This window comes from Procambarus clarkii, chromosome 10, assembly GCF_040958095.1.
Source record: "Procambarus clarkii isolate CNS0578487 chromosome 10, FALCON_Pclarkii_2.0, whole genome shotgun sequence".
Lineage (NCBI taxonomy): Eukaryota > Metazoa > Arthropoda > Malacostraca > Decapoda > Cambaridae > Procambarus > Procambarus clarkii.
The window spans coordinates 40,906,670-40,929,467 of NC_091159.1; the positions used below are offsets into that span (position 1 = coordinate 40,906,670).

At 43.6% G+C, this 22,798-nt stretch overlaps 1 protein-coding gene across 1 annotated transcript; it reads right to left on the minus strand.

Annotated features, from left to right (window-relative positions):
- Positions 1-9,383: 9,383 nt before the first annotated feature.
- Positions 9,384-14,831, minus strand: LOC138363328 (uncharacterized). Its single transcript, XM_069322348.1, has 2 exons — positions 14,731-14,831; positions 9,384-9,855 (listed from the first exon to the last, which is right to left on the minus strand). Exons 1-2 carry the CDS (start codon positions 14,829-14,831, stop codon positions 9,384-9,386), a joined length of 573 nt encoding a protein of 190 aa, XP_069178449.1.
- Positions 14,832-22,798: the final 7,967 nt, after the last annotated feature.

Here is a 22,798-nt window from a genome sequence, read left to right on the forward strand (position 1 = left end):
GGTCCAAAACATGGTGTTCTTGTCAAGAAATTCATTATTCAAGTGTAAAATTGAACCACGAGTTAGCTGCGGGTGGGGAGAGGCCAGGGTGGGAAGAGGCCAGGGTGGGGAGAGGCCAGGGTGGGGAGAGGCCAGGGTGGGAAGAGGCCAGGGTGGGGAGAGGCCAGGGTGGGGAGGAAGGGTGCCAGCTTGGGAAGAGGCCAGGGTGGGGAGAGGCCAGGGTGGGGAGAGGCCAGGGTGGGGAGGAAGGGTGCCAGCTTGGGGAGAGGCCAGGGTGGGGAGAGGCCAGGGTGGGGAGAGGCCAGGGTGGGGAGGAAGGGTGCCAGCTTGGGGAGAGGCCAGGGTGGGAAGAGGTCAGGGTGGGGAGGAAGGGTGCCAGCTTGGGGAGAGGCCAGGGTGGGGAGAGGCCAGGGTGGGGAGAGGCCAGGGTGGGGAGAGGTCAGGGTGGGGAGGAAGGGTGCCAGCTTGGGGAGAGGCCAGGGTGGGGAGGAAAGGTGCCAGGTTGGGGAGAGGCCAGGGTGGGGAAAGGTCAGGGTGGGGAGAGGCCAGGGTGGGGAGGAAGGGTGCCAGGGTGGGAGGAAGGGTGCCAGGGTGGGAGGAAGGGTGCCAGGGTGGGAGGAAGGGTGCCAGGGTGGGAGGAAGGGTGCCAAGGTGGGAGGAAGGGTGCCAGGGTGGGAGGAAGGGTGTCAGGGTGGGGGAGAGGCCACGGTGGGAAAAAGGGATGATAGTCTAGGAAGAAGAAAAAAAAGACAAGATGATTGCAGTAGAATATTAATTTAAGCATGAGCCGTCAGAGAGAGAGAGAGAGAGAGAGAGAGAGAGAGAGAGAGAGAGAGAGAGAGAGAGAGAGAGAGAGAGAGAGAGAGAGAGAGAGAGAGAGAGAGAGAGAGAGAGAGACAGAGAGACAGAGAGACAGAGAGAGACAGAGAGAGACAGAGAGACAGACAGACAGAAAGACAGAGAAAAAAACCCACTAAATCAAGTTGTCTCCAAATGGAAACCCATAATTAACTCATCAAATAAATGAGTCTGTAGAGCCAGGCATCAGCTGAGCTGATGTAGGATAACAGCCCTCAACTTACAGTTTCATTAGCAGCACAAGTCACACTACTAATGAACGCCAGCCTTAGTGAACAGAGAACCGAGAGAGAGGGAGAGAGAGAGAGAGAGAGAGAGAGAGAGAGAGAGAGAGAGAGAGAGAGAGAGAGAGAGAGAGAGAGAGAGAGAGAGAGAGAGAGAGAGAGAGAGAGAGAGAGAGAGAGAGAGAGAGAGAGAGAGAGAGAGAGAGAGAGAGAGAGAGAGAGAGAGAGAGAGAGAGAGAGAGAGAGAGAGAGAGAGAGAGAGAGAGAGAGAGAGAGAGAGAGAGAGAGAAACACGACAAAATAGGTGAGTGAGATTCCTACAGAATCCTTTCATCTCTCGGTGTCCGTCGATGGGATTCTATAGGACTTTTATTGTATATAAATAATATTTTTGGTATTTAGCGAGAGTATTCCAGTCGTGTCTTGGCCTTGACGTGGCTCGCTGGCGCACAGACTCGCCTCTGGCTTATAGAGCAACCCGTCCTCTTAAAAATAACGTCACTTTTGGCTGGTATGCGCACTATGGCCAAATTTGGACGTAATTTGAAATGAAATCGACTCACAAAAGTGACGTACTGTTCCGTTTTCTGTTTGAGTCGTCCGGCTTACTCGGACAGCTTAGAAAAGGAAACCTTCCATTGACGTTTTTCATAACGTTTTGAAACTTTATGAGAATTTCCTGCCCACCTAACCTATCAGAGGACCCTTAACTTACTGTTGTTGAAAAAAAATCTCAAATTTATATTAATTTTTTTTTCATTTTCAAATTACGTCCATATTCGGCCATACGGGCAAACGGCCAAACGCGAAGTTCTTTTTAATAGGACAGGTTGATAAGACAGATGTTCGAGCATTCCAGCAGCACTTGTATCTGCTGATTGGCCCGAATATTTGCACAATTAGGATAGCGGGAGGATTGCAGGGGAGAGGGAGACAAAATACTCCTTCCGTCCGGGAGAAACTAAAGAAGGGGAAAAATAGGCAAAGGCGGAGGAAGACGAGGGGGAAGAAAATGAGAAATAGGAGGAATAGGAGGAGGAGGAAGAAAAGGACCAGGGGGAAGCAAAGAAGAAGAGCAGGGAAAGACAAGTGGCCTCCGTACACCTGTAAGAAGTCTTCCAGGGCGCCCGGAGGACTCCTTCGAAACAACTCTGCCTCTTACCGCCTTCTCTTCTCCCATTACCACGAAAGTTGTGGGGCATAACGACCCCCTCTGGGGCACTCACGCCCCCCTCTGGGGCACTTAGGACCCTCCCTCACCTGGGATACCCGTCCTCATGCGCTCAATCGAGTCTCTAGCTCGGGTCACCAGTCCAAGACCTACCACTCTGGAAATAATATTTGAGGGCTTTCTGTTTACCTGAAAGTACAGTCCAAGAATTTTATTTTATTTCAGGAATCAATAACGTGTTCTATTTGGCTGTAAATGACGTTCATTACAGCTCGTCAAACTGGAATAGATGACGGGACGTAATTATAATTCTTCCAGCAAAGTTTTCTTAAGCCATTTCCTTCGTTTCAAAGAGACGACGTTGTTCTCATCCTGAACAAAAACATCTTAGTCTATAGCACCCGAGTCTGAGAGCAACTCAAGCATGCATTTGGACAAAACGTATCACTCCACCACAAGCTCCACTCTGCGGGTACACCTTCCTGAGACTTCGTACTTCAAACAGCCCATCTTAACCCCCCCCCCCCCCCGCTCTAAACTACCCAATTCCACCCCTCTTCCCTCTGTCACCCCACAAGCAGGTCTCCATTGATGCATGGTCTTTCATCATGTGTAAATTCTTGAAGTAGATGTGTCGTGTATCGCTTATCAAACCGTGAATTACAGATCTTCCACGTGACATTTCTGTATCGATTTACATGCAACTTTAGTCAGATTCGTCAATATGTGACTTTCTTCGCGCACACAAACAAATCTAATTCAGTCAATATGCACTAAAATATATATATACATATGTACACAGAGAAAATACACCTTCATGTGTATATAGATATTATTCCCGTTCTGCTGTGTGGATGTTAACCTAAAATTAATCCTCTCTCTCTCTCTCTCTCTCTCTCTCTCTCTCTCTCTCTCTCTCTCTCTCTCTCTCTCTCTCTCTCTCTCTCTCTCTCTCTCTCTCTCTCTCTCTCTCTCTCTCTCTCTGTCTCTCTCTCTCTCTCTCTCTCTCTCTCTGTCTCTCTCTCTCTCTCTCTCTCTCTCTCTCTCTCTCTCTCTCTCTGTCTCTCTCTCTCTCTCTCTCTCTCTCTGTCTCTCTCTCTCTAATTGTGCCTCGCTAATTGGCCAGTTATAAGGGCACGGTGCGTCTCTGATTGCCCATGGGAGGAAGGAGAGCGCCTCTGATTTGCCAATCCTCTCAGCCGAATTACACTCAGAAGATTACACTAATTTTCCCCTTCCCTTCACCACACCGCACACTGTCACTAATCCTGTTAGTGAAGCAACAGTCGTCGCTACTGTTAACGGGGAAAATAACAGTGTATATATAACAGAGAATTATATATATATATATATATATATATATATATATATATATATATATATATATATATATATATATATATATATATATATATATATATATATATATATATATATATATATATATATATATATATATAACCCAAAATAATGAGCGCGTTAAAATGTGTAAAGAGAACACTTATACTAATAAAAGTAATTATCAAAATAAATAATAACAGTAATAAAAAAAAAGTTGTAACAATAATGTGTCAACACAACATTTCGCAGTTTCTGCCTAAACATTATCCACCATTATCCAAATTTAAAAAGATACTTTTTTCTAATCCCTTTTTTTTATATAATATTGCGAGAGACCATTGGCTCAAAAATGGGGGGGCAATAATGGGCTATTTATAATCTACAAACAAAAAAAAGTGTTGAAAAAATTTGAACAGTGGAATTGCATTGAAAATAATGCAATAAGTATTTGGTTGTTTATATATGGTGTGCATTTGTTTGGGCAAGTTAATAGGGCACATGCATGAGATCACAAACACTAAGCAAACAATACCATAAACCCAGGGGGGGGGAGGGGAAGGGGAGGGGGAGGGGAGGGGGAGGGGGAGGGGAGGGGGAGGGGAGGGGGGGAAAGGGGATGGGGTAGGGGGGCGGGGGAATAGAAGTGAGAAAGGGGAGGAAAGGAGGTAAGGGGGTCATTAAATATCCATTAGTTGGTGGTGGACAAGAGATGGGAGGGGGGGGGGGCGGTGGGGTGAGTGTGGGGGGGGATAGGGGGAGAGAGAAAGAGAGAGAGAGAGAGAGAGAGAGAGAGAGAGAGAGAGAGAGAGAGAGAGAGAGAGAGAGAGAGAGAGAGAGAGAGAGAGAGAGAGAGAGAGAGAGAGAGAGAGAGAGAGTGGAAAAGGCAGAACAATATAAAAAAAATATCCATATGAATACAATTTTCCTCTGTGTGTATGCACCTGGATGAGCTAGTAGGGTCAAGCTTCAGCGCCTGGGCCCACATTTCGGTTATGTATCTATTTGGCCGGGCTGTAAACCGGGCGAGACTGGCGTCGCCTCCACACACCTTCACCAAACATGTGACAGGTTCCCTACACACCTCTCCAGCCTCTGTTTTGGAGTAAAAACGACTTAAATTCGCAGGTGAAGGGAAAGTTTAGAAACGGGAAATACAGTGAGAGTTTTGATAGGAGGCGGGCTGTCCGCCTTGCTAACACCATGTGTGTGTGTGTGTGTGTTGGCAACTCAGAGAAGCTAGCTCTAAGCTATATGTGAGGTTCTCCGCGTGTATTTCTGCATATATGGATGTCTGTAGATGAATACTGTTTAGCATTCATATATGCACACTCCGATGCTTCCACACGTCATGCGATGACCAGGCAGCACAAATCTGACAATAAAGAGAGGGGTGGACAGACTGCATATTATTAGGTTGCCAGAAAGCCTTTGACACAGTACCACATAAGAGACTAGTGCACAAACTAGAGATGCAGGCAGAAGTGAAAGGGAAGGTATTCCACTGGATAAGGGAGTACCTAAGCAACAGGACACAACGAGTCACCGTGAGGGGTGAGGTCTCGGAGTGGCGAGGCGTCACCAGTGGAGTCCCACAGGGCTCAGTCCTTGGACCTATACTGTTTCTGATATACCTAAATGATATATCAGAAACTAAATAATTCAGTTCCCTGAGGGAATTGAATCATTCCGCTCATTGTTTGCTGATGATGCAAAAATTATGAGGAGAAACTTCCTCTGTCAGGAGTAAGATAGAGGAAGATAGCATGAGGCTACAAGATGACCTAGACAAACTGAAGGAATGGTCCAACAAATTGCTATTAAAGTTCAACCCAAGTAAATATTAGGTAATGAAAGTAGGCGGTGGGAATAGGACAGCAACATGATACCGAATGGGAGATGAAGTCCTCCATGGAACGGACAGAGAGAAAGATCTGGGAGTTGGTACCAAACCTGTCTCTTGAAGCCCCACATGAAAAGAATAACATCTGCGGCGTATGCAAGGCTGGCTAACATCAGAACTGCCTTCAGGAACCTGTGTAAGGAATCATTAAGAACCTTGTATACCACATATATAAAACCAATCTTGGAGTATGCGGCCCCAGCATGGAGCCCGTACCTTGTCAAGCACAAAACGAAGCTGGAGACAGTTCAGAGGTATGCACTAGGCAAGTCCCTGAACTAAGAGGCATGAGTTACGAGGAAAGGCTGCGTGAACTGCACCTCACGTCCCTGGAAGGATGGATTATTTAACACGGGTGGTACACAGCCCCGCTCCTGTGCCAGGTAAGTCCACGACGGGCTCACCATAGCCCGTGCTACTTGGAACTTTTTGTTCCCAGTAGCTGAATCTATAACAACACCAACAAACGCACGCACAAGGGGACACAGGTGGAAGCTGAGTACCCAAAACGTCGTCGTCTTTTCCTGGACCGAAACGTCGTCGTCCCTTCACCTTCTAGTGTGTGGTCTGGTCAACATACTTCAGTCACGTTATTGTGACTCATCGCCTGCTAATATAACGTTATATATATATAATGTGGAATTATATAACGAGACGAGGCAGTGTCACGGCTCTCCTGGCCCCACCGACGCAACCCGTCCTCCTAACAGAAATACGTCGCATTTTGACGTATACTCTACCTGAGAGCCTCAAAAAACTGTCGTACTAGAAAATGGTAGCGATTCGCGAAATTGACATAATGTCCCGTATTATGTTTGTGTGGGTCGTCTGGAAGGTTAGGTTAGGGCACTTTAGCACGATTGTTTCTTGACGTGCGGGACGCTGGCGAGAACAGGTTGATTCATCACACGTCCTGCTGGCTATAACATACTTGACTATGTATAAAAAAATCAAATACATTAATTCTCGAGACTTTAAATGGAACACAAACCCTATACAAGTTGTTAATAATAAATTCACTTAATAATAGATCTAAACTAACATGGTTTAGGTCGTTGCCTAATGGAAGAAAAACTGCTCCTTAGACTATATATAAAGATAGTTTAGGCCAATTTCTGTCATCTTCTTACTTGGATATATTACATGAAAGTTGACCGGTGACTGATGAGTAATTGGGTGTGAGTAGATATCTTTTGGTCAGTTTATCCTTAATCTTTCTACTCCAGTAGAATAATATTGGTGTGAAGTAAATGATAAGAGAGATTACTACCTACTGGGTTGGGTGTTAAGACAACCCGTCCTCTTAAAAATAACGTCACTTTTGGCTGGTATGCGCACTATGGCCAAATTTGGACGTAATTTGAAATGAAATCGACTCACAAAAGTGACGTACTGTTCCGTTTTCTGTTTGAGTCGTCCGGCTTACTCTGCAAGGTTAGAAGAGGATTCTTTCCATTACCGATTTTCATAACGTTATGAAACTTTATGAGAATTTCCTGCCCACCTAACCTATCAGAGGACCCTTAACTTACTGTTGTTGAAAAAAAAAAATCCCAAATTTATATTCATTTTTTTTTTAATTTTCAAATTACGTCCATATTCGGCCATACGGACAAACGGCCAAAAGCGACGTTTTTTTCTAAGAGGACAGGTTGAACAAAGACGGTCAACGTACAAGCTGCTATGTTCACTCACAGTATGAGTGACACTGCCCAATACACTCATCCTTCGAGATAAGATTTTAACTAAAAAAGACTGTCAGCCCAGTTAGCAAAATAATGGGTCTGAGGTTTGCTTAAACCTCAGAACCTCACTGTTGTACTTACCTATTTGTTCTCATCTATTTGTGCTTGCGGGGGTTGCGCTTCGGCTCTTCGGTCCCGTCTCTCAACTGTCAATCAACCAATGTAAAGCGTGCTAGTGGCTTTACAAGACTGTAATTACCATATTTGTATCCTCACATTCCTTATGTACATTCTTGTATATGCATAAATAAATAAATAAATAAATAAATAAATGTAAAAAATCCTGAGCCATTTGTGCTCTGTCATATCTACATTTAAAAACTGTGTATGGAGTCAGCCTCCACCACATCACTCCCTAGTGCATTCCATTTATTAACTACTCTCACACTAAAAAAATGATTTCTAAATTTTCTTATGGCTCCTCTGGGCACTCAATTACCCCCCCCCCCTAGTGCGTGTGCCCCTTGTGCTTAAAAAATGTCTTTATCTACTCCTCTCATTTCCTTTGAGAATCTCGTATGTGGTGATCATGTCTCCCCTCACCCTTCTGTCTTCCAGCGACGTGAGGTTTAGTTCCAGTAGTCTCTCCTCGTAGCTCATACCCCGCAACTCGGGCTCTAGTCTGATGGCAAATCTCTGAACCGTTTCCAATTTAGCCCTGTGCTTGATGAGATACGGACTCCATACTGGAGCTGCATACTCCAGGACTGGTCTGATATACGTGGTATACAAGGTTCTAACTTAGCTTAACCACCTCAAACTTGGCTCGTGTGATATCGTGAGAGGCAGCGTCCTCTCATGACCCGGTGAGGCTTTCTAATATTCTCAACCATCAATTTTCTCTTACTAGCCAACTACATTCACTAGCGGCTTTGTTTATATCATTTAAGGTTTAACACGGATTAAACTGTTTAAATTACAGCCCCGCTCATGTGTCAGGTAAGTCCACTACGGGCTCACCATAGTCCGTGCTACTTGAAACTTGTTGTTCCAAGTATCTGAATCTAAAACAGTAACAACATGTTTTATTTATTTATTTATATTCAAGAAGGTACCTTGGGTTGATGAGAGTAGACAGTATTGATGTTTTTAAAGTCTTGTAAAGCCGCTAGCACGCACAGCGTTTCGGGCAGACACGAGAGTTTCAGCACGGGTTAAACTAGCTATCAATCTGCTATTTCAAGTTGATGGGAATGACAATTGTTGTAGTAGATTAGCAAGTGTCATCTACTTTCGTGGATTATTTTCATCCGCACGAAAGGTTATCTGAACATCTCGCCGGTCCTGTACGAAAGGTACGAACAGTTTGTTTACCTCGAGCGAGGTCGTTTCGTACACGCGTCTGTCTCCTCGTTGTGTCGTGCGGTTCGTATACCTTTACGTACGGTACAACCCCCCTCATTCTTAGGTAATGGTTAAGACACATGAGAAAATATTGAGATCATACAGTGGGATCGAACTCGCGTCCCAGGACTCCCGAGGCACATAGGCACTACCGACTGAACCATGATGAGCTCAATGGTGTTGTTATCCTCTGTGTATGTTCGTTGACTCATTAAAGTTACTGTAGTTTCCTCGTGCGTTAAGACACGTGTTTGGTGGATTTAAGGGGATAGTAAGACGTATACGAGATAATGGACAGATAATGGGCTTGGTATTTTTAGATGGGGGAGTTTCATCCAGTATCTTGAGGTTATCTTGAGATGATTTCGGGGCTTTAGTGTCCCCGCGGCCGGGCCTCGACCAGGCCTCCACCCCCAGGAAGCAGCCCGTGACAGCTGACTAACACCCAGGTACCTATTTTACTGCTAGGTAACAGGGGCATAGGGTGAAAGAAACTCTGCCCATTGTTTCTCGTCGGCGCCCGGGATCGAACCCAGGACTACAGGATCACAAGTCCAGCGTGCTGTCCGCTCGGCCGACCGGCTCCCTGTATATAGTGACAATGTCTACGTATTATGCAGCCATTGTAACTCTAATATCATTATTGTACTGAAATTTTTATGTAAAAATTTTCCAGTTGTAAATGTAAAAAAAAAACATTCACGAAAGCAATTCGGTTTGATTTGACATGATAACTCATGGCGTGCCGCGGGAATTTCCCCACACTCGATATCCTTTTTATGTTTGATGAGGTATGCAAATTAGGTGTGAAATGGAGAAATGTCGTCCCTGAACACTTGTCCTTCAAGAGTGTGGTTAAGGATTGGTTTGGGCTCTGTCCTTTGATTCAGTACTCTGTTGAGAGAGTCCAGAGCAGTAGAGCTGTTGAGAGAGTCAAGAGCAGTAGAGCTGTTGAGAGAGTCAAGAGCAGTAGAGCTGTTGAGAGAGCCGAGAGCAGTAGAGCTGTTGAGAGAGTCAAGAGCAGTAGAACTGTTGAGAGAGTCAAGAGCAGTAGAGCTGTTGAGAGAGTCAAGAGCAGTAGAGCTGTTGAGAGAGTCAAGAGCAGTAGAGCTGTTGAGAGAGCAAAGAGCAGTAGAGCTGTTGAGAGAGTCAAGAGCAGTAGAGCTGTTGAGAGAGTCAAGAGCAGTAGAGCTGTTGAGAGAGTCAAGAGCAGTAGAACTGTTGAGAGAGTCAAGAGCAGTAGAGCTGTTGAGAGAGTCAAGAGCAGTAGAGCTGTTGAGAGAGCAAAGAGCAGTAGAGCTGTTGAAATATTTTAGACTTGACGAGAGCCACTATACTGTGGTTGTTCTGAACACGTTTCACTTGTTTTAATCAACTGTTGAGCTAAAATAATTAGGACAAAATTTCTCCAATAATGTATTTTGAAAAGCATCTTGGGTATGGTATTCTCTTAAACTTTTGAGTAATTATGTCCTGTTGTCTTCAGAGACATCAAAGACAGGTCAAATGTTATTCTAAGTCGGTTTTGTCATTGTTAACGTCAGGTCAGAAGATCAGAGTGTACCAGTTAGTATCGTTGTGGTCCGTAAGATGTACGAAATTCTGACCTTAAACAGCAAAATCAGTATATGGAGAAAATGTCCAAGGCGTATCTTAGGTGATTTCCAACCAGGCCTCAAGAGCATAGGCCTACACGAGAGGAAATAATCCACAGACATGATGCAGGCGATGAGTCACAATAACGTGGCTGAAGTATGTTGACCAGACCACACACTAGAAATTGAAGGGACGACGACGTTTCGGTCCGTCCTGGACCATTCTCAAGTCGATTGTGTGGTCTGGTCAACACAGACATGATGTTTTTTTTTCGTCTTAAGGCACTCACCCCATCCAGCTAACAGCATTTATTTTTTCTCTGGCAATCTCTTGTCACCGGCTATTCTGTTTATGCTAGAAATATTTAATGTTTGAAATGGAATACAAAGTACAAAAGGGTGATGTGTGTGATGGTGTGGCAGGTCCCAGAAGTTCATGACATAGTGAACCTCTTCACCAAATCGTTGCTATAATTAAATGCAATGGACTACAAGTGCGATCATTTCAGGAGGGAGGATTGGAATATGATCAAGGCGTGAGAAATGAGTCATTGTATTAATCTAATCCCCTAATTAATCTCCGCCCCCCCGGGTTCCTAGCCCCGTCCGGGGCTAGGAGTTGAGCTCGACGCTGTGAGCACATCTAGGTGAGGTCACATACACAATAATTATAAGACAGGTATCGCTGGATCAATACTGTCTAGCTCACTCCTCCGGCACAAACTCAAATAACCTTAAGTTGTTACCCTGAAGGTGGACGCTATATATATATATATATATATATATATATATATATATATATATATATATATATATATATATATATATATATATATATATGCGGAAAATCCACAGAGAAATATGAAATGAGGTGAACGTTTCGGCTTGTTAAAGCCTCCCCCTATCCCTTCTCCTTAGTCAGTCTGGTGTTGACAATAGGCTTTAACAAGCCGAAACGTTCACCTCATTTCATATTTCTCTGTGGATTTTCCGCATAAAATGATCAGTGTTTTGTGATCGTCAATTGCATATATATATATATATATATATATATATATATATATATATATATATATATATATATATATATATATATATTAGTATATTCTGGTGGCAGTTTTTCCTGTAGGCATATACTATTGAATGTGCCCGAAAGAGTGAGATCAATGATGCTAGCGCGAATCATCTCTATTTTCCTTACATTTGTCTTCGCTTGATAAGGAAGTTGAAAAAAAATTAACACTCCAAAGTATATTTTTTACAACTTCATTTGGATTGACGTTGAGAGATACGTTCCGTTAATTCTCATTAACATTGTGAAAAGCAGATTTTTAATGGTTACAAAGATGTTGTTATTATAGATTCAGCTACTCGGAACAAGTTCCAAGTAGCACGGGCTATGGTGAGCCCATAGTGGACTTACCTGGCACAGGAGCGGGGCTGTCGTTACAAAGTCTCTCGCTGCATCATATATACCCGAGGATGAGGGGGAAGGGAATGAGGGGAAAGTCATGCACTTCACTTACAGACCCCCTTGTACATTGTCAATCTGCAGTGTGCATGATGGCTGGGGCAGTATGTATGTATGTCCCGTCGTCTTCTGGAAGTGGCCACAGTGTGTAATTTGGTGCTAGTTGGCTATTGATTCGTGGCATGGTTCGCTTGGTGTATGGTGCCTTAATAATGTCTAGTTTTCTGTTTCAGAAGAAAATATAAGTATTGTTAGGCATCTTGAAAGGGTGTTGTTGTTGTTGTCTTGTCTATATATTGAAATCACAGGGGGCTGACAGTCCCCAAGTGGGCATGTGAAGGTGTGGACAACATTGGTCTCTTTCAAGCGGTTTTGTTTGGTGCCAGGAAAGTTCTTCGTCAGCAAGTTGACAGTCTTCTGGCTCTTATAGTATATTATTAGTTCAGTCTTATGGTTGGTGTCAGTAGAGGTCACAAGGAAAGTCATTATTGATAGAAATTTTGAAATAAATATTGATAGAAATGTTGAAAGAAATATTGATAGAAATTATTTTGATAGAAAATCATTATTGATAGAGAGAGAGAGAGAGCGAGAGAGAGAGAGAGAGAGAGAGAGAGAGAGAGAGAGAGAGAGAGAGAGAGAGAGAGAGAGAGAGAGTGAGAGAGAGAGAGAGAGAGAGAGAGAGAGAGAGAGAGAGAGAGAGAGAGAGAGAGAGAGAGAGAGAGAGAGAGAGAGAGAGAGAGAGAGAGAGAGAGAGAGAGAGAGAGAGAGAGAGAGAGAGAGAGAGAGAGAGAGAGAGAGAGAGAGGAAATAAGGAGAAAGAGAAGAATAGTACAGAAATTTCCGTAGCCATTACATAATTCTCTTTGGTGCTCAGAGGAGGCCACGTGTCGCCCTGTCTCGACCTTTTCCGACCTATGGTTCTATCTTTGTGCGTCCTCCTCTGTACTCCTCTCTCTCTCTCTCCCCACCAGGGTTTACGACAGGTTAACACAATTAATAACTTGTAATGTACAGACCAGTGCCCAGGGCACCAAGCATAGTGGGCTTGAATACTGAACATGTCCCCTTGTTCTTCCCTGCCTAATACTGAACATGTCCCCTTGTTCTACCCTGCCTAATACTGAACATGTTCCCCGTGTTCTACCCTGCCTAATACTGAATATGTCCCCTTGTTCTTCCCTGCCTAATACTGAACATGTCCCCTTGTTCTTCCCTGCCTAATACTGAACATGTCCCCTTGTTCTTCCCTGCCTAATACTGAACATGTCCCCTTGTTCTTCCCTGCCTAATACTGAACATGTCCTCTTGTTCTACCCTGCCTAATACTGAACATGTCCCCTTGTTTTTCCCTGCCTAATACTGAACATGTCCCCTTGTTCTTCCCTGCCTAATACTGAACATGTCCCCTTGTTCTTCCCTACCTAATACTGAACATGTCCCCTTGTTCTTCCCTGACTTATACTGAGCATGTCCCCTTGTTCTTCCCTGCCTAATACTGAATATGTCCCTTTGTTCTACCTAGCCTTATACCGAGCATGTTCCCTTGTTCTACCATGTCTTATGATTCCATGTGTCTTTTATCTGCGCCATAAATATTGCCCCAAGGATCTAATATGTTGTTATCATGTCTCATCAATTTCGCCTTTCTTAAAGATTTAAGATCCTTTTGCTACATCCAATTACTCTAATTGGATCTTCACTTCTTGAATGCCTCGTCTATGTTTTTAATAGTGCTACTAATTGGTTGTGTTTTGTGGTAGTTTCTTTCAATTTTAAAAAGCTTTCTACTGACTTTCACATACTTCCTTGTCATTTTCTATATGTCCTCCACTTCCCACACACACACACACACACACACACACACAAACACACACACACCTGGTGGCTGAGTGAGCTTGGTTGCTGAGTGGATAGCGCTCGGGATTCGTAATCTTAGGGACCGGGGATCGATCTCCGGCGAAGGCGGAAACAAATGGGTAGAGTTTCTTTCACCCTCATGCCCCTGTTACCTAGCAGTAACGGGTTACTTCCTGTGTGTGTGTGTGTGTGTGTGTGTGTGTGTGTGTGTGTGTGTGTGTGTGTGGGTTGGGTGTGTGTGTGCTCACCTAGTTGTGTTTGCGGGGGTTGAGCTCTGGCTCTTTGGTCCCGCCTCTCAACCGTCAATCAACTGATGTACAGATTCCTGAGCCTACTGGGCTCTGTCATATCTACATTTGAAATGTGTGCGTGTGTGTAATATATATATATATATATATATATATATATATATATATATATATATATATATATATATATATATATATATATATATATATATATATATATATATATATACAACTTTATATCCGAAATTACCATCTCTTTTAAGGGTCTGAGCAGGTGGTGGAGCGGGTTAAGGCGTACCTGTTATGCCAGTTGCTGGAAGGCTTCTGTGCTGGCTAGGGTTCGAGTCTCCTGGTGGGAAAGTGTTCTAAAGTTGTATACTTCACTCTCGTGTTTAGGAGAGTTGTGCCTTAGGCATATATATATATATATATATATATATATATATATATATATATATATATATATATATATATATATATATATATATATATAGGGGGGTACCACCACTGGTGCAATTATAGGGATCCACAGCCTCAGAGAAGGGAACACAGAGCATTCAGGGAAAAACTTGCCATTTAACTCTGAATACGTAAGAGTGTTCGCTTCTCCTACCACCCCCCCCCTTTTTTATGGTGTACACTTTATTATGCAAGGTTATACAGTTACATATCTGATTTTATGCAAAAAATTAACATTAAGAGGACACAAAAAAAAACTTCGCTTCCTAGAGGCTGTAGATTTCCTCGAACTCCTCCGACGCCGGGCAGGAACCGAGGATGCAGCGAGCATTCCCCCTCTGGATCGCGACACTGAGGCGTTGAAAGAGAAAACTTGCTGCTCTAGGGTCTCTTGTGGTGTCAATGAGCTTGGAACCAAGATCCTTAAGACAGCATATATATTTGAGCTCTACTTGAGTACTCGCCCTCCGGTTTGTATTCACACGAATTACAGAGTGAGAATTGAGTCCCGTACCTCAATGTGGGGTTCCCAGGAGTTACCCCTTCAATTAGAGCATTGAGAATTGAGCTCTTTGAGCCCCTTGTCTCTCCAGCACGAGCACAAACACTGCCCATCTCGCTGGCAACATCGTGGCAATGTCGTATGTTTTCTCCCCCCAATTTTAGCGAGGACTGTTATTTTAATATATCAAAAGGGAATTACGAGCCGTTTATGGATGTGGTAGCACTGACCGGGGTGAGGTATGGATGGCTAGTTGGCAACAGTGGTGGAGGGGTGGGGGTGGTGGTGGTGGGGATGGGGGTTGGGGTGGGGGGTGGGGGTGGGGGTGGTGGTGGTGTTGGTGGTGGTAGTGGTTGTGGTATTGATGGTGTTGGTGGTGGTGGTGGTAATGGTTGTGGTACTGATGGTGTTGGGGGGGGGGGGGGTGGTAGTGGTAGTGGTGGTGGTGGTGGTATTGATGGTGTTGGTGGTGGTGGTGGTGGTGGTGGTGTTAACGGTAGTGGAAGTGTTGATGGTGATAGTGGAGTGGCTGGTAGTGTTGGTGGTTGTGGTGGAGGGGGTTGATAGTGATAGTAGTGGTGGTGGTGGTGGAGGGATTCATGCTGAAGGGCACTTCCCTCCGCCATGGTCAATATGAACCTCCCTCTGTTTACTTTTCTCCGCCCCCCCCCCCTCCCCCTCACCCCTCCCCCTCCCCCCTCCCCCTCCCTCCCCCTCCCCCCCCCCCCCAATATTACCCGGACTATTTACCGTTGCCCGTGTCGAGGTGAGTAAACATCACGGTGTATTTCCTCCTTCTATTTAAATACTGAAGATAATATTAACCAGACCAATAATTTACAACAATTATAATTATTATTTTTACACTCCACTTCCCTCGCCTGAATGTTGTAGTAATGTATAATGGATTTATTCCCCAGGGTGAAGAATATATTCCCCAGGGTGAGGAATATATTCCCCAGCGTGAGGAGTATATTCCCCAGGGTGAAGAATATATTCCCCAGGGTGAGGAATATATTTCCCAGGGTGAAGAATATATTCCCCAGGGTGAAGAATATATTCCCCAGGGTGAAGAATATATTCCCCAGGGTGAAGGATATATTCCCCAGGGTGGAGAATATATTCCCCAGGGTGAAGAATATATTCCCCAGGGTGAAGAATATATTCCCCAGGGTGAAGAATATATTCCCCCGGGTGAAGAATATATTCCCCAGGGTGAAGAATATATTCCCCAGGGTGAAGAATATATTCCTCAGCATGAAGAATATATTCCCCAGGGTGAAGAATATAATCCCCAAGGTGAGGAATATATTCCCCAGGGTGAGGAATATATTCCCCAGGGTGAAGAATATATTCCCCAGGGTGAAGAATATAATCCCCAGGGTGAGGAATATATTCCCCAGGGTGAGGAATATATTCCCCAGGGTGAAGAATATATTCCCCAGGGTGAAGAATATATTCCCCAGGGTGAAGAATATATTCCTCAGCATGAAGAATATATTCCCCAGGGTGAAGAATATATTCCCCAGGGTGAAGAATATATTCCCCAGGGTGAAGAATATATTCCCCAGGGTGAAGAATCTATTCCCCAGGGTGAAGAATATATTCCCCAGGGTGAAGAATATATTCCCCAGGGTGAAGAATATATTCCCCAGGGTGTACACACAGCGATTACAGCCTCAACACATCCCGGTACTCCAATTAAATTAAAAGGTTTAAACATTCTTAATGGTAAAGTTTTTAATATTAGCTTTCTTAAAGAGTAAACAGAACTCAACCTAACCTTCTTGAACAGCACGTCATATTTTGACGTATAAGTCCCCCCTCCCCCCTCCCCTTAGGGTCCAAAACTAACGTACTATAAGTCACAACGGCTGGCAAAATTGACGTGATCCGTTCCCGTTTTCAATTGGTGGGTCTTATGGTATGTTAGATTCGGGCAATTTTAGTACCATCACCTTAGCGACGTTGACAGCGGTAGAGAGGATGGACTGGACTTTCGGCTTGGAGTGTTGTTGTGGGTTGTCTATGATTCATTCTGGTTAGGCCAAGCCATTATATATATATATATATATATATATATATATATATATATATATATATATATATATATATATATATATATATATATATATGACAATGTCAGACCACGGAGGAAAAATGAAACAGGAAATTTCCTTAAGTACTTTCGTATATTAAATACATCTTCACCTTCTGAAGATGTATTTAATATACGAAAGTACTTAAGGAAATTTCCTGTTTCATTTTTCCTCCGTGGTCTGACATTGTCACATTCTTAATCACGTGTTTATTTTCGTGATATACACACACATATATATATATATATATATATATATATATATATATATATATATATACATATATATATATATATATATATATATATATATATATATATATATATATATATATATATATATATATATATATATGTCGTACCTAGTAGCCAGAACGCACTTCTCAGCCTACTATGCAAGGCCCGATTTGCCTAATAAGCCAAGTTTTCATGAATTAATTCTTTTTCGACTACCTAACCTAACCTAACCTAACTTTTTCGGCTACCTAACCTAACCTAACCTATAAAGATAGGTTAGGTTAGGTTAGGTAGCCTAACCTATAAAGATAGGTTAGGTTAGGTTAGGTAGCCTAACCTATAAAGATAGGTTAGGTTAGGTAGGGTTGGTTAGGTTCGGTCATATATCTACGTTAATTTTAACTCCAATAAAAAAAATTGACCTCATACATAAAGAAATGGGTAGCTTTATCACTTCATAAGAAAAAATTAGAGAAAATATATTAATTCAGGAAAACTTGGCTTATTAGGCAAATCGGGCCTTGCATAGTAGGCCGAGAAGTGCGTTCTGGCTACTAGGTACGACATATATATATATATACGTCTACACACACACACACACATATATATATAGGAGAGATGCAGGAATTTAAAGTTTTCCTGGTGACTATATAATGGGCATGAGCGTCTAGGGTCATCAGTTAGGCACCTGACTCATCTCTTATTACTGGGAAGAGGCGGGGGATCATACGTGTATATTATCCCCTTCACGCATGCACAGTTTGGGGTGAGGGGAGTTGAGAGAGAGAAGGTCTCCACCCTCCAGGTGTGTGTGTGTGTGTGCGTGGGAGTGTGTGTGTGTGTGTGTGTGTGTGTGTGTGTGTGTGTGTGTGTGTGTGTGTGTGTGTGTGTGTGTGTGTGTGTGTGTGTGTGTGTGTGTGTGTGTCTAGTGTTCTAGCTGGAGGTTGAACTTCAGTTCGAGGGCCCCATATCTCAACCATTATATAGTGGTCTGGTGTGCATATGGGTTTCCCATTAACTCTGCCCCCCCCCCCCTCAAAAAAAAGATTAGGAGCAACAATCTCATGGTGGCACATGTGTAGGGTTATGGGCTTAGTCAATAACAACCAGATATCAGCTAGACAATGTTAAAATTACCAAAATTAAATACGATAAAGATCAGAGAGTTGTCATTAGCAGGGATCTTAAACTAAAAAAATCATTGCATAAATATACGGAATAGCGCCAATTGCATACTTGGGTATATTATAAGAGGCGTTAATAAAAAATGGGTTTTTGTTATAGGGACTTATACACCTAAAGGTTTATAGACCCGCTGCTCGGTGTATGTACTATATTTTAGCATATATTTTTATGTTCAGGACTAAAGTATATATTCTGGCTGGTGACTAAACTGTTGTTGCTGTTTAAGTAACCCTGCAGAGGCTAATAGGCCTTAGACCCAACACCATACAGTTTTTAGTCTTGTTTTCTTGTTTCTTGTTTCTTGTTTTTTTCTTTTCTTGTTTTTTTTTCTAGTTAAGCTCCATTAAAATGACGCAGTTCAGTATTGGTCTGAATATTATATAATTGAATGGTCATTAATTCCAGCAATTGGAAGCCTCCCTTGTGAAGCAAGGATTAAAGACCTAAATCAGCATTCATTAGAATGAAGAGTGACTGTAACATGACTGTAACATAACAATGGGATGTAAACAAGATTTTATATATAATATCTACACAACACAGAACTTGTAACAACGACTTTAAAACAAGACTTCACCAGTGTACAGGTGTTGTACCGGTGAAGTCTTCTTGGTGGTGGTGGTGGTGGTGGTGGTGGCTGTGGTAGTAGTAGTCGTGGTAGTGGTGGTGGCGGCGGCGGTGGTGGTAGACCGCAGCTGGTCGATGTATAATGATGGGGTGCTACAGTTCCACAGAGACACCCACAGCGAACGAGTATTATCTCTGGTGTAGTGGTGTAGGTGGTCCTGGAAGGTGTAGGTGGTCCTGGAAGGTGTAGGTGGTCCTGGAAGGTATAGGTGGTCCTGGAAGGTGTAGGTAGTCCTGGAAGGTATAGGTGGTCCTGGAAGGTGTAGGTGGTCCTGGAAGGTGTAGGTGGTCCTGGAAGGTGTAGGTGGTCCTGGAAGGTGTAGGTGGTCCTGGAAGGTGTAGGTGGTCCTGGAAGGTGTAGGTGGTCCTGGAAGGTATAGGTGGTCCTGGAAGGTGTAGGTGGTCCTGGAAGGTATAGGTGGTCCTGGAAGGTGTAGGTGGTCCTGGAAGGTGTAGGTGGTCCTGGAAGGCTTAGGTCTTCCCCTACGCCCTCTCTCTCTCTCTCTCTCTCTCTCCCTCTCTCTCTCTCTCAGGTAGAAAAACACTAACGAGTTAACCTAACGAACGAGTTCTAAGGCGAAATTCACAAATAGAATTAATACAGTACCTATAGCCATAATCATACGCGGTGTCTACATTATTCTTGTTTTTCCAATAAGAAATTAGGATAAATGAATTGTAATTTGTATTAATTTGTATCACATAACGATGATTGGAGTGAGTGAAATGTCGACCCAAAACATCTGGGACCCGTCACACCGTCACTCAGTCGTACGTTGAATTCCTGTACAAACATGTAAAAGGGGTACCATCTCTGGTGCAAGTGTAGGGACCCATAGCCTCGGAGAAGAAAATAAAGAGTACTCAGAGAAGACCTTGTGGATCCTCACTGAACACTTTCATATTTTCTTCTCCTACCACCCCTATTCTTTTGGTATGTAAATATAAATATAAATATGTAACATGTAAATATATCTAGCAAAGACAGAGTGGCCTGTGACAAGAGATTGCCTGAAAAAAAAATGCTGTTAGCTGGATGGGGGTAAGTTCCTTAAGAAAATCATTCTCGGTGGATTATTTTCTCACGTGTAGGCCTATATGTGGTCCTGAGGCCTAACTGGAAATCACCTAAGATACGACGATCAACAATTCGTAAACTGTCGTAGCTCCCGCCAAACACACACCGAAACTACGACGTTGGTACAACGTTTGAACAAGTTTTAACACCTCCTAACCAGTTATAACAACCAATATAGCAAGTTGTAACAACGTTCTAATACGTCATAAACACGTGAAGCCAAGATGTAACAACTTTATTACAAGTTGTAACAAGCGGAAAATAGAGACAGTTTCGGTTTGTGTTTCCAGGAGGTCACTACGATACTGAAACACTGACTGTTTATAATAACTGTAACACTGACTGTTTATAATAACTGTACTTTCCCAAGATAACTCAAGATAAAAAACCTGCCCTGATTGTCAACAAGAATAAATTTTCTCAATATGACCATTTTTTCTCCAGATTTCTCAGGTGTCTGAATGAGAAAACTGGACGAAGGCTACAAGCTCTTGGGAATATAAAATGAATCAGGATATTTTTTTTCTGGATACTTTACTGAAAATTTTCGGCATAATAGGTAAACTGGTGTTATTAGAGTTGCTCTCTGGGATAATTACTAGTGATTTCTTGACTCTCTGTACTCTTAATGTTGTTTGAGTTATTGAGTCTATGTTTATATTATACCCTTGAGAGCAGTGGTTATGGTCATATATATTGTGTTTTGTATATGATGGTTTATACGATTCTGAAGGGAATCGACAGGGTAGATAAAGACAGGCTATTTAACACAAGGGGCACACGCACTAGGGGACACAGGTGGAAACTGAGTGCCCAAATGAGCCACAGAGATATTAGAAAGAACTTTTATTGTGTCAGAGTGGTTGACAAATGGAATGCATTAGGAAGTGATGTGGTGGAGGCTGACTCCATACACAGTTTCAAGTGTAGATATGATAGAGCCCAGTAGGCTCAGGAACCTGTACACCTGTTGATTGACAGTTGAGAGGCGGGACCAAAGAGCCAGAGCTCAACCCCCGCAAGCACAGCTAGGTGAGTACACACACACACACACACACACACACACACACACACACACACACACACACACACACACACACACACACACACACGGGGCCGAGCGGACAGCACGGGTTTCGATCCCGGGCGCCGGCGAGAAACATTGGGTAGAGTTTCTTTTACCCTATGCCCCTGTTATCTAGCAGTAAATAGGTACCTGGGAGTTAGTCAGCTGTCACGGGCTGCTTCTTATGTGTGTGTGTGTGTGTGTGTGTGTGTGTGTGTGTGTGTGTGTGTGTGTGTGTGTGTGTGTGTGTGTGTGTGTGTGTGTGTGTGTGTGTGTGTGTGTGTGTGTGTGTGTGTGTGTGTGTGTGTGTGTGTGTGTGAGGATTAAGACAGAGGAAGATATTATAAGGCTACAAGCTGAAGGAATGGTCCAACAAATGGTTACTTAAGTTCAACCCAAGTAAATGTAAGGTAATGAAACTAGGTGGAGTAAATAGGAGATCAGACACTGTATATCGGATGGGAGATGTTATCCTTCACGAAACGGACAGAGAGAAAGATCTAGGAGTTGATATCATGCCAAACCTGTCTCCTGAATCCCTCATCAAAATAATAACATCGGCGGCGTATGCGAGGCTGGCTAATATCAGAACTGCCTTCAGGAACCTGTGTAAGGAATCTTTCAAAACCTTGTATACCACGTATGTAAGACCAATCCTGGAGTATGCGGCCCCAGCATGGAGCCCGTACATTGTTAAGCACAAGGTGAAACAGGAAAAAGTTCAGAGGTATGCCACTAGGCTAGTCCCAGAACTAAGAGGAATGAGTTACGAGGAAAGGCTGCGGGAAATTTTCCTCAAGTCGCTGCAAGACGGAAGAGCTCGAGGATACATAATCACCACATACAAAATTCTCTTTGGAATTGACAGGATAGGCAAGGAGGAATTATTTAACACGGGGGGGGGGGGGGGGTACACGAACAAGGGGACACAGGTGGAAGCTGAGTACCCATATGAGCCACAGAGACATTAGAAAAAACTTTTTCAGTGTCAGAGTAGTTAATACATGGAATGCACTAGGCAGAGATGTGGTGGAAGCTGACTCCATACATAGTTTCAAATGTAGATATGACAGAGCCCGGAAGGCTCAGGAATCTGTACATCAGTAGATTGACGGTTGAGCGGCGAGACCAAAGAGCCGAAACTCAACCCCCGCAAGCACCACTAGGTGAGTACACAGCCACCCTCACACTGTCCCACTTAGACGCCGTCCCTGGCCGCCTGAGCCAGCACCCACTGTCACATGAACCTGGCTATCTGCTCGCTGATGAACTTGCCAAACTTTGACCCCAAATTAGGAACCAAATTACACTGTGTACTGGAAGCTAATTTTCACGCCCTTCCGTGAAGCCAAGACTGATAGTGTGTACTCACCTATTTGTGCTTGCGAGGGTTGAGCTTTGGCTCTTTGGTCCCGCCTCTCAACTGTCAATCAACTTGTGTACAGAGCCTACTGGGCTCTATCATATCTATATTTGAAACTGTGTATGGAGTCAGCCTCCACCACATCACTGCCATCACTGCATTCCATCCGTTAACTACTCTGACACTGAAAAAGTTCCTTCTAACGTCCCTTTGGCTCATGTGGGTACTCAGTTTCCACCTGTGTCCCCTTGTTCGCGTCCCACCAGTGTTGAATAGTTTATCCTTGTCTACGCGGTCGATTCCGCTGAGGATTTTGTAGGCTGTGATCATGTCTCCCCTTACTCTTCTGTCTTCCAGTGTCGTAAGGTGCATATCCCGCAGCCTTTCCTCGTACTCATGCCTCTTAGTTCTGGGACTAGTCTAGTG